The 20665-nt window shown below is 42.2% G+C and overlaps 1 protein-coding gene across 3 annotated transcripts in view; it reads left to right on the forward strand.

The window, feature by feature from the left end:
* The window catches only part of LRCH1 (leucine rich repeats and calponin homology domain containing 1), a 191931-nt gene extending 171588 nt beyond the window's left edge, over positions 1 to 20343 (forward strand). For 2 of the 3 annotated variants that reach the window (XM_026493283.4, XM_026493286.4), the window contains exons 18-19: positions 398 to 475; positions 17823 to 20343. In XM_026493283.4, the coding sequence (XP_026349068.2) occupies positions 398 to 475; positions 17823 to 17933 (189 nt within the window). In that variant the 3' untranslated portion in view covers positions 17934 to 20343. Of the gene's footprint in view, positions 1 to 397; positions 476 to 9127; positions 9426 to 17822 lie in introns of those variants that run through there. The other variant, XM_026493287.4, reaches the window with a different exon arrangement.
* The last annotated feature ends 322 nt before the right edge of the window (positions 20344 to 20665 follow it).

Genomic DNA, 20665 nt, shown 5'->3' on the forward strand with positions numbered 1-20665 from the left:
TAATGTTTGTACATATGTTTATGCACATCTTTTTTTTTTTAAGATTTTATTTTAAGTAGTATCTACACCCAATGTGGAGCTCAAACTCACAACCCCAAGATCGAGAGGTGCATGCTATACCAACTGAGCCAGCCAGGTGCCCCATTTACTTACATCTTTACACACACATACACACACACACACATATACATGTCTGGAAGAATATAATCCAAAATCTTAATAATTCTTATCTCTTGGTGATGTTTCTAGGTGATGTTTACTGTCTTCTATTTGCTTATATATTTTTCCTCCCTTGAACGTGTATTAGTTGTGGCATTTAGAAAGTTTAAAATTTAACCTGTTATTAAAATTATTTCTCTTTTAATAATTCCTTATTTCTGCATATTTGTATTTATAGCCCAAACTTAGCATGGCCAAATGCAGAAGAAACGTGGAGAATTTTTTGGAAGCATGCCGAAAATTAGGAGTACCAGAGGTAACGTCAAACTTAGTCCCAATAACTATGTTTTGGTGCAGGTTTCATTTAATATATGTGTTTGAACCCAGTGTACAACTTTGCATATCCTTTTTAGTCTCAGTCTTTCTTGAGGAATAATATTAAATAAGTTATATAAAATTTTAGTTTAAATTCTTCTATTGCAGTGAAATTAAAATGGCTTAAAGTAGTAAGATCAATACTGAGGGAAAAGGGAATATAATTTCCTTAAGGTTTTGAAACAAATGCAAAATTCCAACCTTGAGGAAAAACATGTAGTCAGCTTGATCCTCTACTCCAAGAGCAGAAATTACTGCAGCTCCAGTGAGCCTTCTAGCAGGTTCCATAGGGTAGAATTTTGGAGCTGTTGGTTTTCCTTATCCACAGCTCTTAAGCAAAGCAGGCCTGTAGTTGACTACTAATTTGTTGATTTCTATTCCATATAGTTGAATTTTGGGTATATGGATCAAAGTAATCAACATTGAAAATATTATAATTATTGTTATTATTATAATTAATCATTACCAATAATAATAACAATGTTTCTATGTTGCTTTATATTTTGTTATCTGTTTGCAGTTCCATTTTCCCCATTAGTCCGCTGTAGACCCAATTGGCATTCCCAAAACCCGCCCAACTATACTTGGCTACTTTTTCTTTCTCCCAAGCTAAGTCCCAGCCTCAGGCTCAGCCCGATGGCTAAGTGGGGCTTTTAAAGGACTTTGCGGTTAGTAACATAAAATGATTTCTTCGTGAGACAAAAGCCAATCCACTCAGAATCCGGGGGTAAGTTGAGAAGTTTACCATCATTGTGATAAACAGAAATGGACAGAAATTACATTTAAAAAAATTTTCTTCTTCGTTTTCTAATACGCCACAGATAAAGTAACTACAAATTGTGTCATGAAATATTGTTTATGAGTATATGAAGGAATGATATAGTAATGCAGTTCTACTCAGTGATAGGGGTTAGGTATTGGAATTGAGAAAGGCTTATTCTCCCTCCCTCCCATCTTCCTCTTTTTCCCTCCAGCTTTTTCCCTTCCTTCCTTCCTTCCTTCCTTCCTTCCTTCCTTCCTTCCTTCCTTCCTTCTTTGCTTTCTCCCTCCCTCCCTCCCCCCACTCCCCCTCCCTATTTTTAGTTTGTTAAGATTCAAAGGTGTAAGGGGTTAGTAGTATAATTTTTAATCTAATTTGAAGACAAGGAGAGAATTATTAAAGCATCATTACGTTGGAACTGTATCAATAAAGAAAAGCTTATAAATTCGTGTTTAAAAAGAGTGTAATCTTTATATAATGGACTAAATGTCTTTGTGATCAATCCAGATGTCTTCCAGCAATGTTAATCTGTGTGTCTATATGGCATGTGTATGTTTTAATATTGCATATACATCGTTGGCTTCAAATATTTGTGAAAATTCCTATACACATATGATTTTTAATAATTTGACCCCATCGTGGGCTAATAAGATTTCCATGTGCGAATCAGAACTATCGTACCAAGTTTCAGAAGATAAATGACTTGTGTCTGTGCTAGAAAGCACTGGTGAGTTATGACCTAATCCCCTGTGATATTTTTTAACTTATCAGAAAATTTTTTTGGCTTATGGTGATACAAAATGAAGTGGAAACGCCCTTAACCAAGTGTTGTGAGTAAAGATTGGTAATTACAATTTTTTTTAAAGTAGGGAAAAGGAAATTAAATTACCATAATATGCAGAGAAAAATGTATCATAATTTCTGAAATATGCGCCTAGCCATATGCGCCCTTGCTCTAATCAGCAGTTCATAATTTCTGAGAAGATCGAGTTACAGGGAATAAATAACCTTTCTTGCCAGTGTCCCATTCAACTATGCTTAGTAAGAAACATATTACATAGGCTGTTTTTGGAATTTTTTTAAAGATTTGAGGTGACTCTCAAGTTTGCATTGTGTACAATGTGCATGTGTGGTTGTGTGCACACTTGTGTGGTTGTGTGCACACTTGTGTATGTGTGTACATACATATCCATCCTGATGGATAATCCAATAGCATTTTCCCGGGGGCTAGAGTTACATTAAGCTTTTGCTACCAGAAAAAGTCTGTTGCTTAGTTAGCAATTAAACTTCTTAACAAGACAGGTTAAAGTGCGGAGGGAATATTCTAGTGGAAAACTAGAAACGCATTGGAAGGCAATTGGCTGATCTTCCTGTACACACCAGGGAGCCTGCTTTCATCTCACAGAATGCACGAGGAATACATGATTGGAAATGAGGAAATCTTTTCATCCGGGCCTATGATAGTAAGTTGGGGGAGGGGTGAAATGGCTCCCTTCTCCTTAGATACACTTTTTCACTACTGAAGGGGGTTGATGTTTTAATGGATACGTGGCACAGTACAATTAATTATTTACACTAAAAAAAATAATTATATCACAAGCCTAAACGCAGAAATTCTCCATTTACGATCAGACATTTGAAAAGACTGGTACCTAAAAAAAAACAAAACAGAGCACCTGTACCCATTACATTTTCTTAATTGCATCATACTTCATATTTGGGTAACAAAATAGTCATTGATTTCCCAGGCACAAATATAGTTAATTCCTCAACGCGCAAGCTTTTCCTGCTTGCTTCTCCATCCATTACTTATCTACTTACCTACACTCATAAGTCACAGAGATCTTGAATTTTGTATTTTATAAGCTCAACACTAATTGACAGTGATGAATCATCCTGTAGAGACTGGAAAGTCACAGCTGTGCTCTAAGCTCTGCGTTCGGTGTCCTTGGTAATAGAATCGCTGTTCGAAACTCCAAGGCAAAGTCAGTGTCAGCAGCCCGTGTAATTTTGTCAGGTTCCTATGTGTGGAATGTGGTTGCTGAGCAGATGTAGTTAAGTTTTTACATATAAAATAATCCGAAGGGATGGAAGTAATTTTAAAATTGTTCCAATTGTTATAGTTTATTGTATTTTCTTTAGAAGTCCCCGAGGACACAACTCCAGCTCTGTGCCTCAGGGTCGGTCAAGGTTCATGAAGCTTTTTTCTCTGCGCTTTGATAGAGAGGTTCTCGTGTGGCTTACCTATAAATGTGCCTTCTTCAAACCGGCTGCGTTCAGAGCTGCAGACAGTGGAAGCAGCCCGGTCATCGTATTTGCAGCAGGTTAGCGTATGTAGACAGGTAAGGCCACTCCAGACCTCTGCGTGTTACTTGTGATGTTTGGGTGAGGCTGAATCTATGCCCTTGGCTCCTTAGCTGGGGAAGCAGACAGGATTTGGAACAGCAGCTGCTACTGATGGAAAGAAGAGGACCTCACAGAAAGACGTTAGCGATGGGGATCTGGAGACATTCTGTTAGGGTGACAGGAGAATTACTTGGTATTAACTGAGAGGGATTTGGGGTGAGGTAGAGGTTTGCTAATGAGAATGCAAGGAAAGGTCCCTAAAAATGAACCAGAAGTAGCACTCGTGGGCCAGTTTCTTTCTCAGTGGAGGGGATGACATTCCTTCCAGTAGTTATTTCATGCAGGTCATTTTCCTTCCTGCTGCCCATTTTGAGTTCGTTGGGGTTTGGGTTTGGAGACCAGTTCTTCCACTAAAGGGACACAAACGGAGTGAACATAACCTGGAAGGAAATGAGTGAGTGGGTGAAGGGGATCTGTGAGCAGAGGGAGGGAATGCACAAGGTTTGGGGTCAATTATCCCTACTTGTGCTGTTAACTAGTCTTGTGCCCTGAGGCAAACTCCCTAAAATTAGCAGCGGTTACCCATTCCTTGAGGACCTCTTATCCATGCATCATCTTACGTGCTCACCGGGGAGGGATGGAGGTAAACGTTTGATTGCCATACCCTGAGGAAACTAAAGTCCGGAGAGCTTAAACAATTTCCTAAGCTCACCCTCACAGCTGGTAGCTGCAGAGCTGGCCTTTGAACCCGGCTGTGGGTGACTGAGCTCCCCGCTCTGCAGACTGAGTCTGCAGGTGTTGGACTTGAGCGGTAAATTCAAACCACATTTTTCAGAGCCCTCGAGTCTTTCCAATGGCCAGCACAGGAGGTAAGGGAAAGCCAAGGGGTGGGGGGCAGGGAGGAGGCTATATAGATCATTCTTGCCCCCTTGCATCTGCCAGAGCAGTTTCTCCTTTGTCCGTAGCATATATTGGATTTCCAGCTAACATTTTCTTTGGGGGGAAAAATACCCTATTGCTGAAGAGAGTTTGAAAATCATCGGACTCCTAAGATTTCTCTGAGCCGTAAGATTCCATGAAAGCTCATCTGTATCCTGCAGCTCCGTCATTGTTTCCCCTGCTTAGGGGGACTGCTTAGCGGAAGAATTAACCACAGGTGCATCATGGTGCCTTGGAAAATATCTGGGGATTGAGTGGTGGTGCTGTCACCACCCAGAGCTCCTTGTGGTAATGATGCCAGTCATCAGACTGTGCAGGCTGTCTTTTCTGGTGTAAGCATCAACTTGATCTTGAAGGTAGGCCTACCGTTGGTGGGCTTTCAAATTCTTGAGGATATGTTCTTTGTGTTACCCAAGAATCTGACTTCAGTTAAGCCTTGGAGTCATGAGGCGATTAATGGACATACTGAGGCTTCTTTTCTTGGTCTATAAACTTGTAGAAGATTCATGGTTGGCTATTGTGGGTTTCCAAATTGATCCAAATTTAGGGCAGTTTGGGGCTCTTATTACTGTTGTCGCAGGTCAAAAGAAACCTCTGCTTTATGAAGCATTAAAAGTATTAGAAAATAGATATTTGCTTGGTTCACCAGGGAAATTTTTCTACTCTGTTTTAAAGAAGTAGCCTTGGTCTCAGACTCTGTGACGAGCAAGGTCTTTAAGAGGCTTGCTCTCTTTAGAGGAGGGAACTTAGACGAAATGCCCAGCCCTTCATAGTCATTACTCTCTGCAGAAGGAAAATAGAGAAGAGGATTCGGGGCAGCAGCTCCCCTGAATGATAGACACTTTGGCAGTTCAGTTCCCCCCTCCGCCCCCCACCGCCTACCTGGGCAGCACAGAGGGCAGGGGCTTTTGGGACTATAGGGGATCCCTCAGCTTCTGCATCAGCCAAATGGAGTTAAAAATAAAATCCTGGAGAACGTTCAGATTCTAACAATGATCATGTTGATATAAGTGGGTTGTGTTGACATTATGGCTGAGTCTTCTTTTCAATACCTTTCATATTTGCCTTTTTAGATAATGGTATCTGAAAGTAATAGTAACTTCCCTACTGTCAGTGAGGGTTTAGGAAATTTGTAACTAATCTGAATTTTTTTTTTATTGACATATATTCTATAAAATGAAGCTACTCTTTTTTTGTTGTTGTTTTAATCTTGAGAACAGGAGAAATGAGTTCCTTCTCTTTGAGCTTGATGCCTCTCTTTTTCTCCCTCATCAGTAACTTCAGAATCAATTTAAATCATAACTAATACATAATTTTGGGGAATGAGATGAGATTATTATTACAAAATTTAAATTTCTATTTATATTGATTAGTTTTGAGGTCAAATAATGAGAGGTGCGGACTGACACATTTATTACTTTATTAACAGCAGTTTGTACATTCATAATTTATTAAAAGGGGTCAGTCTCTAGCGGGTAAAATCAGGCACATTTCTTACAGGTAGTGTGTGTTTACCATTGAGAATGTAAGACTCCTTTCCCACCATGTGTCTCCTGGTTGCAGGGTTCTCTGTGGTCAACAGTCCAACAGCTTTTTGTATGTGTATTGTTGAGAATAAACCTTTTTTTAAATCCTTTTTAAAAGATTTTATTTATTTGTCAGAGAGAGAAAGAGCACACATGCACAAGCAGGGGGAGCGGCAGGCAGAGGGAGAAGCAGGCTCCCCAATGAGCAAGGAGCCCAACACGGACTCGATCCCAGGACTCTGGGATCATGACCTGAGCCAAAGGCAAATGCTTAACCGACTACGCCACCCAGGCGTCCCGAGAATAAACATTTTAAAAGCACCATCTTCAATTACAAATCTAGATTAAGTAGCTTACTGATATAACAGTTACCCTCTAAATCCGTAAAATTGATGATTAGTTCTTATGTATTTGGAGAAAATTCTGGAAACCCTTCATTTCCTCACTGCACTCCCACCAGATTATACCTTGTCCATCAGCACTTTAAATGTTCAGAATGACCATCAACATTCCTGAGCTTTGTTATCTGAGATTAAAGAAGAATACTTTGTAAATATGTTGACCTTAAAAATTAAAATTATAATTAAATAAATTGAATATATTCTAAATTTCCTATATTTCAGACTGCACGACACTCAGAACATTTATAAACCAGACTCTTGCCTGATCCGTCTACATTTCTGTTTGTGTCCATAGTATTCGGGGAAGCTGGGCCAATCTTTCATAGTAGGCTTGGTCACACATTCTTGTGCCGACTTTAAGAGAGTCAGTTAACTTCTGGCGATTGTGATTTCTGGTCTCTACAGTGGGAATTAGCATCCACACTTGCCTGTGAGGACTCTGAATATAGTAACTGTGTTTTTCAAATGCCTTGCAGTCATTACTAATTCTCTGTAATACAGAGTGATATTTTGCCTCTTCAAATTTTCCTCCTTTTTAGCATTTGCCTATTTTAATTTTAAGATAAGAAATGTATAATCTCTAAGTCTCTCTCATTACGACTGTAATTGGTAGGCACAAGGGTCAGGAAATTCATTTCTCCCAGTGGTTTCAGCGCTGGTTCCTAGCCCAGCATCCCTGCAGGGGCTGCTCTGCTGGCTGTGGGCTGCAGGATGTGGGACCGAATTAGAGCGCAGGTCTGAGACGGCCCGAGCAGCCTGCACTCCCCACGTTACGGTGATGACGATTTTTGCCTACCAGTTGGTCTTAGACCCATGCCTTCTCCTTTAGAGATCATGATTTAGTTTAAACCAGCTACCATGGACTGTGAGTCTAGGCCCTACCCACTTTAATCTGAATAAAGCCCAGAATCTGTGGCATCATGAAATTAATTCCAGGAGGAGAAGAAAGGTCTGTGTTGGCTACCCCTGTGAGAAGCATGCTACCGAAGAACCCTGCGTGGACAGTCCAATCCAGGTGCTTTGATGGCGATGCTGGGGAGCAGACCAGACATTTTCCATAGGGTTCCAGGAAGTGTATTAAAATATACACTGGAGGTAGAATGATTTGCTTTTAACATGGAAATACCTATTTTGTGAAAATCGCATTTCAGTTTGTGGACGCCTTCTGTCTATGTCTGCTTTGCTCAGATTTCACTGGTTAAAGCACAACATTGCAATAGAAAATTCTTGTTGCAATTAAAAACGTCTTTCCTTCGATGTTTCCCCATCTGCTCATCCTTGAGCAGCGTCTCTCTCCCAGTGAAATCAAATCTATGTGTAGCTGTTTTAAATCTTAGGAAAATAACAGTGGTAGTTTGATTCCTCCAAATCCACTGAGAAAAGATGCGTGATCTGAATAGATAGAACATGATTTGATATCTTTAAAGTCTTTCCTTAACAGCAGCATCTCTACCTTCAGAAATTAAGCGTTGAATGTTTTTATCTTATTCATCCCACTTGATCTTGTAGTATTTCTGTTTTTCTGAGGACATCCAGCTAACTTCAGAGGATACAAGCAAGATAGCATCTCAATCTTAGAATCCTTCAGTGGCTGTGCAATTTGCATCTGCTTAGCAATGAGGCTAAAATAAAGGGTCAAATTGTAGCAAAGTATGTTATAAAATATATGTTATATATATTTTTAATGCTTTACCAATTTTAAAATTATAAATATTTTCAATCCTTGCTTAATTTGGACACAAAACGACTTCCTTTTCCTATTGGCATATCAGTTATAACAACTGTTAATGTCAAGCTGTGGTCATTTCCAGATCAGGAACTCAGTGAATCAGGAAACAGTTTGCTTCCTGACAGCAGCAGATATGCAGAGGCCGACGTAAGACCTGTGCCCCCCCCCCACCTGTGTGGTGGTGAAGAAATTTACATAACAGCCCCATGGGGGCATGTACTTTTATTCTAACTGCACATCTGAGAAGTCTCCTCTAGACTTTGGTTTATGTGTGGCTGCAAAAACATGAAATTTCATGTACTTTCTAACACATGTAGGAACGTAATTAAAACCAACATTCCCCAGAATTTATCGGTAACCCTAAAACAAAAACGAGTTAAGGGGATGCATTACCATTCAGAGAGGAATACTCTATATTCATTCAGTCTTCATAAACCAGACTGAAGAATACATTGAGAATGGTGAGGACAGGTGGGGATTCAACTTGGAAGTTTATATTTTTCCCGTAGGTGAGGTTATGTCCTTTATGTCCCCAGTGGAAAGCTCTTACTTTAATGCCATTGGTGAGCACATGATACCACTTAAACGTTAAAACTGTTTTGATGTCAGAATGACCTATAAATTACAGAATGTGCTATTCCTTGGTAGTGGCCTTGTGGGTGGAGGATTTCTTTGTGCTGCTTGCAGAAAACACGTTGGGTATGCTACTTTTCTTTTGTAATGGATTAAAAAATATCTTTGATGGTGGAATGGGTTTTAGCTGCTTGAAATAAGGGGTTACTCTTGCCATTTGCTAGTAACCAGAAATGTGTGCTTCTTTCCAGCTGTTCTTCTGTGTATTTTTAATTGTATGCACTGTCTCTTTCTGTTCTAATGGCTGCCCACGGAATAGGCCGACCTCTGCTCTCCGTATGACATCCTGCAGTTGGACTTTCGTCACATTCGAAAGACTGTTGACACTCTGCTGGCCCTTGGGGAGAAACCCCCACAACCAACTTCTGCCCTCCGCTCCAGGGACCTTCTAAGCTTCTGTCTTGTCCATATTCTCTTTATAGTGCTCGTGTATATCACTTACCGCTGGAATGCTCTGTCCGCGTAAAGTCTGCATGCGCGTCCAGACACTCTGCTATGTCCCCTGGTCCATCACAGGGTCCTTCCTCCATTTGAGCCTTTGCCTGGCCGACTTCCATCCCTGTCATCTCTTTCGTAATCTCTGGAGTTTCGAAGCCGAACTTTTATGAGTCAGATTTTTCCCAAAGCACAAACTTCATAGCACGCAGTTCCCATTAAATAATTTCTCTCCCTTACTGAAAAACAGCGTCAGGTGTATCCAGACCTCACGCTTTCTCATTCACATAGTGCCAGCAGCAGTGCTATGCAGTTCGCTTTCTCCCGGGGAGCTTTGCTGCCCTGGGTAGAGCAGAAGAAGATTCCAGAACAGGAGCAGAGGGGATTTAGCGTATGGAAATCTTTCCTTTGGGTCAGTGTCGGACCTAATTCAGGACTGGGCAATTGAGGTGTAGAAGGACCACCCTGCAGAGGAGACAGAAAACTGGCATTTGGGGCCCAATTTGGCCTATGAAAGTCTTTAATAATACCATCATTGACCAAGTTGAAAAATACCATCGGCAAATGACCGCTTTGCTGGCCATGCAGTTGGATTCCTCCCTGTTTCCTGCCATGGGAGTTGTGAGGGGCACCAGGGAGGGTTGCCGCCCACCTCTACCTTGAAGGAGCCCCTCTGCCCTGCCACTTGAGACCCAGCTGTGCAATGTGCAGTGGGTCACTGGGGAAGGAGGGTCCATTGCTGTTAGAGCGCCACCTGGAGGGTTCGCTTGCACATCACTGCGCATATTTTTACTTTTTGCTCCTTGTTAGGTCTACTCTGAGCTCTTAGAAAAGCATTTTCCAGAAGGGAATTTCTATTTTTAAATAATGTAATGGGTTGTTTCGCTTTTCTGCTACATCACATCATAACTGCAGGTCAAGAATGTGATGAATTTGACTGTATTTGCTTTCAAATAAAGCCATGAGTCATGGAACATTCTTGGTCCTGGGACTTGGGTTACTATGGCAGAAGCCAACAATAAGATTGCTCTTATTTTAGAAGAATGTAGTTTCCCTAATGACTTGAAATTTTCATTTAACCTTTGATTTCCAGTGACATTGGCAAGCCGCTTTATCCTTAAGGAAGCTTACAGGATTATATATTAGCTATATCTGCTTTTGGAGCAATGCGATCAGTTTGTAACTAAAAGAAAAAAAGCCCATTAGAATCTTGTTTAGGCCAAGATATTCCTGGTTCTGGGATGTCTTTTTCTAATATGAGAACGCCCTCCTCCACGGTTCAGTTTCCCCTATGCTTCACTTTACATCTGGTTGCCAAATACTATTTCTTAAATTTGGGAGATGGTGGTGTTAACTTCCTCAAGACAAATTTCTAGTTTACTGAGATGCGAAGAGTCTACATCAATGGCTACTAAGAAGATAATTTTATTTTTCTGAATGCCTCCATGAATCCAGGGGACTTGAGACTATGGAAAACCCACATAGTTAGAAAAGTATATTTATAAATATTCTTTGTTGCTAATCAGATTTTCTAACGGGAATCATTCTTTTCACGGAAAGACCTTGAGTTACCTGAGCTTTTCCCTCCTGACTTTGTGTTGATTGGTGAAATACAGGGTATGCGGAAGTTCCCTACTTAGCCATGGTTGTGTATGAATAACCCGCAGATGTACCGCTTGCTTTTGGTGCTATCTTGTACTCTTCGATCTGTAACACAATAAAAGCCCTTTGTGCAAAGTCTGATGAGCACCCTGAGCCATAAGTTGTTCAATAAACACATTTTGGGTGATTATTCCAGGTGTTTATCAGCCCATCGATGCTCTGATTTGTGCCCCCCCAGAGCAGCTCTCTGCATCTCCGTCCGGCTCTGCAGGCTTCCCTTAATGATCAGTTTTTTGTGGTTTTTTTCTTCTTTGGGAGGGGTGGGGGGGCAAAAGGGAAGAAGAGAGATGACTTACAGCGTGGCACTTGAAAGAAAATTCTATCAATAAAAACTGAGTAGAGCAATCATGTGAGATCAGATTTAATTTTCGGTGCTGACTTGACATCATTCTCAGGCTATGTTCGTGTTTCAGTCCTGGCATCAAAGGATTCTTTGGATGCACTTTCATTTCTCATGTCATTAATGTGTCTGTGCCCTAATGCGCTGCTCCTCTTGGGATCTGTGGGATGGTGGTGGTTTTTGTTTTTTTGTTTTTTTTTCATCAAGTGGCATGGTAACTAGCAGAACACAATTAATTTAGCCCTTTAGGCAAAACTTGGAATGAACTGTCTTGCCCCTTGTCAGGCTGTTCATTTCTATTCAGACTAGTAAACCCCTCCATGGTTCTTCCCCGAGGTACCCACACACCTATGATATGCTTGCGTGAGGCCTGCCATTACAGTGTGACTGGGGATGGAAGCTGATGTGCTTGTCGTCTGAGAGGTGGGCAGGGATTTAGTTGGGTGATTTTTATGTGCATCCTAAATCTCCTTCCTCACACAAGAAAGACCATTTTCCCAGCACTTGCACTGCCTGATAAAAGGAACCGACTGCTTACTTATGTTCTCTCTTTGAGATAGAAAGATCTATTTGAAACAGAAGGTTCTCTTTCTCCAGCTCCTCCATTGGTGGCAGCTCACCACTCAGTATCAGGATTTCCACAATATGTCACAGCTAATGTGTCTGTTCATTCCCTCTGTTTGTGGATTTGTGATCACATGCAGCTCACTGTTCTGGGCAAGACACTTATGGAATGGGGCTGGTGGAGAGGGGTCCTGCAGAACCCAAAAGTAAGACGACTGAGCACGAGTACGAATTTCATCAATGAGAATAGGTTTAAAAAAAAAGGCACTTGATACCCTGATACCACGTATTTGTGAGTAAGACATTACATTCAGTGCATTGTGGCCAGGGTCATCTCTAAAATCCATGCTGCTCTACAAGGACAAGACATCCTAAGGACAAAGGATGCTTCAGCTTACAGGGTAAAGTACTGGACAATGGATTAAAATTTCAGGAGCCTGAAAGTGATTTGGGATTACGTGAAAAATATTTTAGTATCATTTTATTTTAAGAGATTTGAGTTTAAAATTAGACATCAGATTTTGAGATTAGTTCTCAATAAACAATCAGATAAATATAGAATGTGCACTTTTTTTCTTCTTTGAGACTATCAGGGTCCAGTTCCTTGGCTTTTCGATGTGATTTTATTTGTGCTTGTGTTTGTTTATTCGTTCTTCAAATATCGAAGGAGCACTGTGTGCGTAAGGCTCTGGGGTAGACCTTGGGAATACATGACCCTGTCTTCAGAAATCTTGCAGTCTAGACCAGGAGTCAGCAACATTTTTCTGTCGAGTGCCGGATTATAAATATTGTAGGCCTTGTAGGCTCTCCAGTGTATGTTACAGCTACTCCGTTCTGCTGTTACAGTCTGAAAGCAGCCACCGATGATGCGTCAGTGAGTGGACATGGCTGTGTTCCAGTAAAACTTTATTTACAGAAACAGGCTATGGACTGAATGCGCCTGCAGGCAGTGGTTTTTGGACCCCTGACCTAGTAGACAAAGAAAACGGAATGCAGGGTGACACAAGGTTCTGTAAAGCACGCGGCAGGGGATGGGACCCTAATGGGGAATGGGGAGTCTGAGAAGCCATTCTGGAACTGTGATGTTTACACCAAGACCTGAAAGGTGTGTGGGAATAGCCAGCAAGGGGGGGCGCAGGTTAGGGAAGTGAGAAAAGGGGCCAATATGGGTGGAGAATGACGTATTCCCAAGGGAGGATGCACTGGCCGGTGGCAGGGCTGGGAAGCAGAGACTCCAAGGGAGAGTGACGAGACACCGTCTCAGTCTGCAGGAGTGTGACACGGTCTGCATTTTTCACAGGAGGAAGCCGATCCTCCGAATGCTCGGTGGCAGAGCAGGAACTTGAAGCTGTCTCACGTTAGAACAATGCAGACGGTTCTGCTCTCAGTTCAGTCCCTGCAGGGGCAGGAAGGAGCATTTGAGAAACAGACTGAACGATATGAACTATGCGGACGTAAATGACTTCATTTTAGTCTAGCAGCTGGCCTGGGAGGAGGTGTGTGGCTGTTTGGGAGCACAAGGAACTATGGAGAAGAGAGAGGTCTGTTTCTGTGGATGAAGAGAAGCCCAACAAGCCAAGTCGCAGAGCCAGTGCGTGTCCCTGAATTGAGGGTTCTGTGTCCTCCACCCTCTGTTGAATTTGATGGGGCTTCCCACGATAGGACCCTGGGCGTCTAGAGGTCCCTCCCTGTCCCCAGGGCACAGAGGCAACATACCCACCTACAGATGCAGGAATTTATGGGCTGCCGCATGATGTTGTGGCAAGAGCCCCGGCTGGGAGATGAGACACGTGTTCAAATCCCGGGTCTAGTCCTAACCAGCTGTAGGACTTGAGCAGTTACTTACATTCTCTACATCTCGGTTTTGTCCTCTGTAAAAGAGGGGTGTTATGTCCCCCTTCCGCAGCTGTCCTGAAGAAGTAAGCGACGTAGATCTGTAGCACTGGCACCGAGCATGTGGGAGGGGCCCCAGAGATCTTTCTGAGTTAGCGTCTCGCGTTCCTGGCTTGCCTGCCTTTTCCAGCCGTGTTTGCTGTGGCTCCAAAAAGAGCGGGGTGACGGGATGTGAGGGAACCTTACTGATTCCACCATCGGAGAAGCAACAAAGCACGGGTTCTTCAGAGGGGATCGGAAGCATTATACTTACGTAAGATACTCCTTTGTGACTCCGCTCTGTGCTTTAAAAGGAAACACAGCAGTGGAGCCGCAATCTCAAGGAAAGCCGCCAGGCTCCTCTAACATTGAAATAAATGTAAATGCATTTAAAGTCAGTGTGAATGTACAGTGATCTCTGCTTTCAATCCCTTTCCTGCAGGTTTGGGTGGCCCTTCTCTGTCACTTCGGACCCAGCTATAAATGTACAGCAGTCTTCCCTATCCCAGCTTCTGGGTCACTTCCAGGACCCTCGCCTCACGCCCCGCTGGCCTATGCAGTGGCAGGACTAGTGTGGTGGAAGTGGCCGTCCTTCTGGCCGTCCTTGCTACCCTCTTCATTTCCGGCAGGCTCCCCTCGCTCAGCCAGCACCTCAGCTCATCATCCTGTCAGGCCTCATCCCAGTCCGGGGATAAAATCACAGAACCACTGTGTTTTTATGTTTGTGTTACCTTAGGCCCGTCTTTGTAGGTCCCTCCGACCCCATCCAAGTAATCTGAGGGCACTCTGGGTTTCTTGAGGGCATCTGAATGAAAGGAGAAAGGCAGGAAGGAAGTGAGAAGTACCTTTTTATGTCTTCTGTGTACTTCTCATTGCCAGCTGTGAGGTGGACGCGGGACTCTTGGACTCTGCATCTGGTTTAAGAGTGAGGAGACCAGGAGGGTGAGAAATGCCAACTGGAAAACTAAAGGCCTGGGAGAGAGGATGGCCTTGAGCGAGCTCAGTCTGTGTCATCTCCAGAAGTTCTGTCAGTGGGAGGTTGAGACCTCAGTGCTTTCCTCTCCCTGTCTCTCTCAAGCCCGCATCCCTTCCCACTCCTGCGCTCCAGCTTGGAACCTGGAGCCAGTACTCCTCAGAGGGACTGGCACAGCCATTAATGGAGCCATGTTACATCTTAAGCAGGACTTAGTGTAGGGCACGTAGCCCCATAAAAGCTATCTTGTATACAGAGTTTAGACCCTGTGGAAATATTCGTACTTGAATTTAGGAACATTTAGGACTAAATATAAGTAAACACTGTGGTCAAGAAGCAAAGTATCTTTCAGAATGACCTGGGTGTATGCATCCTTTCAGGATTTCTGTTTGTCTTCCTCACCCAGTGTTCTATTGATCTGTTACTGCTTTTCACAATGATTTATTGAATTTACGTATCATATAAAACCCTTTGTAATTTGATGCACTTTTTTAGAGTTTATCTTTTAATTAATTTGAGGGTTTCTTAAAGATTTTATTTGTCAGAGAGAGAGTACAAGCAGGGGGAGCAGCTGGCAGAGGGAGAAACAGGCTCCCTGCTGAACAGGGAGCCCAATATGGGGCTCAATCCCAGGACCCTGAGATCATGACCTGAGCCCATGGCAGACCAACTGAGCCACCCAGGTGACCTAATTCGGGGTTTTTTTGACACATAGAAGTTTTAAACTTTAAGGCAATCAATTATTTTTATCTTTTGTGATTTTTATATCATTTTTTTAGCTTAGAAAATTCTCCAGTTATTTATAAGAGAAAATGCTAACTATTCATCTCTGTTTTATTAGGAGAGATGTTCATTTAACTCTTTAATTCATTCAAATTGATTTTAGCATAAGGTGTAAATAGAAGACTTTATTTTTTTTCCCCAAGTAATGCCTTGTACCAGGAGCTTAACCATAATAGCAGTCATTTGTAATTACCTATGAAGCCCGATGTCACCTTGGGCGCTGTGGAGATCATAAGAATGGGGTAAACACCGCTGCCTCTGCGGAGCCAGCCTTAGCAATGAAAAGCTGGATTGAGGTGCTTTCACAAGTGCCGGCAATGGCCAGCAATCCCTGTACCGAGGGATGAAAGATTACTCTGAACTTTGCCGTGAAAGAGAGGACAAGGCAAGGGGGTCAGTGCTCAAAGGCGAAGACCCTTTGCTCTTCTTTGCTCCCGCTTTTATTGATCCTTCAGGATAATCACAAATCTTTATCACTGTTTCTCAAGCATGTGATATGGGACAAGGGGTCTTACTGAAACTGGGAGGGTCTGTTTACAGGAATAATGCTAATCTGCGTGTTCTGTGAGTTCTGCTAAACATAACCCAAGGGACAATGCCGACATCTCTTAGATCACAGGGCAGTGGTTTGGGCTAAGAAAGTTTTGGGAAGGCAACTCCCCGAGGCATTCCAAAGGCAGAGTGGTCATGCAGGCCTTGGCATTCCAAAGGACTACGCCCTTCTCCGAAACCTTCCCTGCCCTCAGCAGCCCCTGTGGTACGTTTTAGCAAGCCAGGTATTATGGCTGATTTCATGCTCTACATGAACCCCAACACACAAGCCTGTGACAGATGGCATCAGGAAGAGATCTCCCCTGACGCCTGGCTGTGGCTTGCCCATCCTGGCCTCGTGCACAGCTCGTGAGGCCTCCCGTCCTTTCTCAGATTGACATGTGGCTACTGAGTTGGCAAGCGGCATAAACCTGAATGCCCACCAACTATGCCATTGGCAAGATAATCCTATTATGGTACAGAGCAGACACATGAAATAATGGTTAAAATTGTGTTCTAAAGAATCAGTTGTCCTATGTCGACATGTGGCCATTTCTTAAGACCTGGTGGCAGACAGAGAGTCTGAGATACTCTGCATTTACCACAAGTTGTGGAGGGAGGAGGGATAGGAGTAATAAGGTGATTGAGAGAGTGCAGGAAAATGACATTTTCAGGTGGTGGAACAACTTACAGGAGATGTCATGGCATGTCCTTCGAAGATCTAAGCGCAGAATGCCTGTGTCTGTGGAAATTTGTGGAGCGCTCTGCGCTGAGGAAGCAGGAAGATCTGGTTCCTCAAGCAAGAGTCACATGGAATGAAGCAGAAGTGTCCAAGAGCCTGATTGGCCTCATGTTAAACACTGTGTCCACCACCTGGGGTGCGGCGCACATCCCGTTTAAACTGTCCTTAAAAACAGCGGTCCTTGGGCAGTAGAGAACATACCATGATCCGGTAGACAAGAGGGAGTGCTTGCTGTGGAGTCTTTTCCTAGACAAGGAGACGTATTCTGCAAGGAGATTCTGCTCATTCCCAGAGACAAATGACAAAGGTGTGAAGTTGTTTTCTTGTGTTCTTTTGTAAACTGTTTGGTTGAGCGTGCAGGTTCTCCACATAAGGAATGACTGGCGTTGGTTATTTCCCTTGACTTGTATGTACCAGCCGTTTCCCAAGAGCAAAAATACAACTTGAGAAAGTAACAGGGCATTTGTGTCTTTGACAGTTTTATGAAAGAGTCCTAAAAGAGAGACTGTTGAAGGCTGTGGTTAAAATTACTTATTTACAAGGCTGTTCATAAACCATGAAGAAAGGATACCAAGTCCACCAGCATACCTCCATTTCAGAGATCACAGCAAATAAAATCAATGTTTATGGTCAGTAGAACGGTGCATGGTCTGTATAAATGAGTGTACAATTTCCTTTAAAATGTGTGAAAGGCTATGTGCAACTTTGTTTTATAAGAACGTAAGCTAACATATCCTTGGTGTTGGTTTCCACCTGTGTAGCTCCGTTATTTAGCATAAAGGGTTTTTTTAATGTTTAGACCTATTGCACATTTCAAGATGCTTGGGAGACTTTCTGGAACAACCCTCACTTGTGAAAAATCGTTATTTTCTCTGCAAACACGGAAAAGCTCTTTGCCAATGGGTGGAAAGCAGGGGAGGGAGCACGGTCTGAGACGATCAGACAGGCATATGTCAGAGCTCAACTTAACTCCTGTCAGTGGTGTCCTCTAAGATTTTATGATTATGTTTTTGGTTATCTAAAAATTGACATTTTGTTCTTCTTCCTTTTAGGAAAAACTGTGTCTACCCCATCACATCCTTGAAGAGAAAGGCCTGGTCAAAGTGGGCACTACCGTTCAAGCATTACTAGATGTAACGGTCACAAAGACTCTGTTCACATGAAACCAGCTCCTCTCGTTTGGGTTGATTCAGACTCTCCTCTCGTCAGAGATCCTGCGCTCTGCTCTCAGCACCTGTTCCTCCTACCCTCCCTCTCACTGCCTGTCAGTTCCCTGGCTCCGGTTGCACTGAAGGGAGGACAGAAGGGAAGATTTTCCACCTTTCAGAACTGACTTCCATTGTTAAGATATGAAAGAGATACTTACCCTAAAGCCGGTGAGGGAGCTGTCTGTGAAGAACTGAGCAGCACCTCATTGCCTTTTACAACCCCCTTCTTCCCTTCCATGCTCACCTACTGCCATTACCAACACACCAAGCACAACTGTTTTTGCAACAAGATGCATTTGTTCTATTCAAACCAAACTTCTTGTGTATTTAGTGGGGGGAGGGGGTCTCGATCAGGTTTTTCACCACCAAATTTTTCAAGACGTTTCTTGAGACCATTGCCTTTTAAAAAACTATTTTCGACATACAAAATATTTATATAAATATTATTTATTAGTGAGTCGTTATTCATCCTTTGGATGCAAATTGTAAATTAGGAAACTATTTTATTACTGCTTTTTTGTGGTTAAACACTTTATTTTGATATTATAAATATTGAATTATTTTCTATCCTCTTTGGTGTGCAGTAGTTCTAGGTCTCAGTAATCATGTTTTCTGGTGTATGTGACTCAGCAAAAAAAAAAAAAAAAAAAAAAAAAATTTAAGCCAAAAACAGGTGCTTCTGTGACAAGAACTGTTTTTTGGGGAGGCATTATTTACACTTTGGTTTATGGAACATTGGTTTTATTTATATTTCTTCATTCCATCCAGTTTCCTACATTCCAGCAGCCCTGTTGTCCTCTCATATAACGAACTGAGTGAAATTAAGGAGCACCCCAAAGTTATTTGTAAATAGCTGTGATGAAAAAAAAGCATATTAAACTTGAAGATGAAATGTGAACAATTATTTTTTTGGATTCAGACTTATTTTGCTATGCACAAAACATTCACGTTTTAACACAAGAAGTAGTAAGTGTTAGTGTCATGTGTCTTGAAGTATAATTTTGCACTGTAACTTGGCTAATGAAAGAAAGTCTAGCACCAAAGGTAGATGATAAGAAATAGTATAGGGAAGTAGAGATAACAGAAAGTTTATTGGTTGACCAAAAACTTTTGTAAGGACAGCTTCGACTGAGTGAGCAAGAATGGCATAGGGCACATAGGACCTGGATCAGGAAACCAGCCCTTCTCACAACTGCCAGTCTTAAAAGAGGAATCGATTCAGAGATGCAGACGTGCTCATTTTATTGTAATTTAGTTGGTGGCTTCCATAAAACGCTGCAAGATTCACAGTCTGGTGTGAAACCACAGAAATGAGTCAGCCAATTGGTGGGGCAGCCGCCTGCTACACCAAGGCAGGCTTAGGAGAAGGCTAGGTAAGTGGTGTTTGGAAGACTGAGTAAGCCTAGGAAGGAGGAAGTTCAGTCAAAACACGACTAGAGAAGAGTCAGCAGAGGAAAGGGATCTATGTTGGCTTGAGAGATTCACATAAGGCATCACAGACAGGGTTACCGTGCATGTGCGTTGGCCCCGCAGTTACAGACAGCCCGGTCATCCGTCTTTCAAAGTCTTGTGAAGGCTGACTGCAGCATCACTTCTGTGAAAAGCCATTGTAGTTTTGAGAGCAGCCGCCGCCACAATTCGTAAGACAAGTATAAGACTTTTGTTTTGACACCAGGAGGATGGTATGCATTGAACACAGACTACCGTCAGTCAATGCCAAGGCTGCCCTCTGCCAGGGGCGAGATGGGGGGTTACTGGAAATGGTCATTTGGATTGGCAGCTAGCAGTTATTTCCTATCAAATGTACTGTGCACTTTAACCTAACTTAAAATATATTTTAATATTTTCCTGTACTGCACAATTACCTGTTTTGTCAAATAGCATAATGATGTAAAAGAGAAAGGCATTTTGGGCAAAGAGTGTATTCAATGTCAACAACATGCCAAGGTCGATAGAGAAATAGGAATTTAGATTGCTGCACCTTGAGGGGCATTCAGAATGCAGGGTCCTGAGATATTTTTTTACATGTATATATGGCAAACATGAAGCTCTGTAATCCTTGTTCTGAGAGATTTTTTTCCCCAAAATTAAAATATTTCTTTTGATACTAATCTTCAGTATTTTTCTTAAAGTTGGCTGTATAAAACAAATGGCTTCAATATTTTGTGCAATGGCTTTTTTTTTTCCTTTTAAATGCAGTCCTTGTATGGCTAAGATGTCTTCAAAATCCTTGTACACTGTTTGTACGTGCAATAAAATGTGCATGGCCAGCTGAGAGTACCGTAAGTGGACAGAATGTACATAGTGCAAATATCCTTTCTTTTATTATTTAACAACCATTAAAACTTTGAATTTGTACAAACCATCTTCTGCCTGACTTACCCATCTGATGCAAAGGTTGACCGTAGTCACAAAACAAATCCTAGGGTGTCGTTGCTGAAATAGACTGTAGCGATTATCTTGTGTGTGTGTGTGTGTGTGTAATATATATATATATATATATATATATATATATATATATATATATATATATATATATATATATATATATATATATATATATATATTCCGACCATTTTTTTTCAAACTAAAATCTTTCCTGGAAGGGCCGAACATACAGCAGTTAAAAGCAGAGTCGCCGTGGTGAGGGCCTGTGGCGGTATAGACTCTGGACCCGTCACCTGGCC

Source organism: Ursus arctos, unplaced genomic scaffold (assembly GCF_023065955.2).
Source record: "Ursus arctos isolate Adak ecotype North America unplaced genomic scaffold, UrsArc2.0 scaffold_10, whole genome shotgun sequence".
In the NCBI taxonomy this organism is placed as follows: Eukaryota; Metazoa; Chordata; class Mammalia; order Carnivora; family Ursidae; genus Ursus; species Ursus arctos.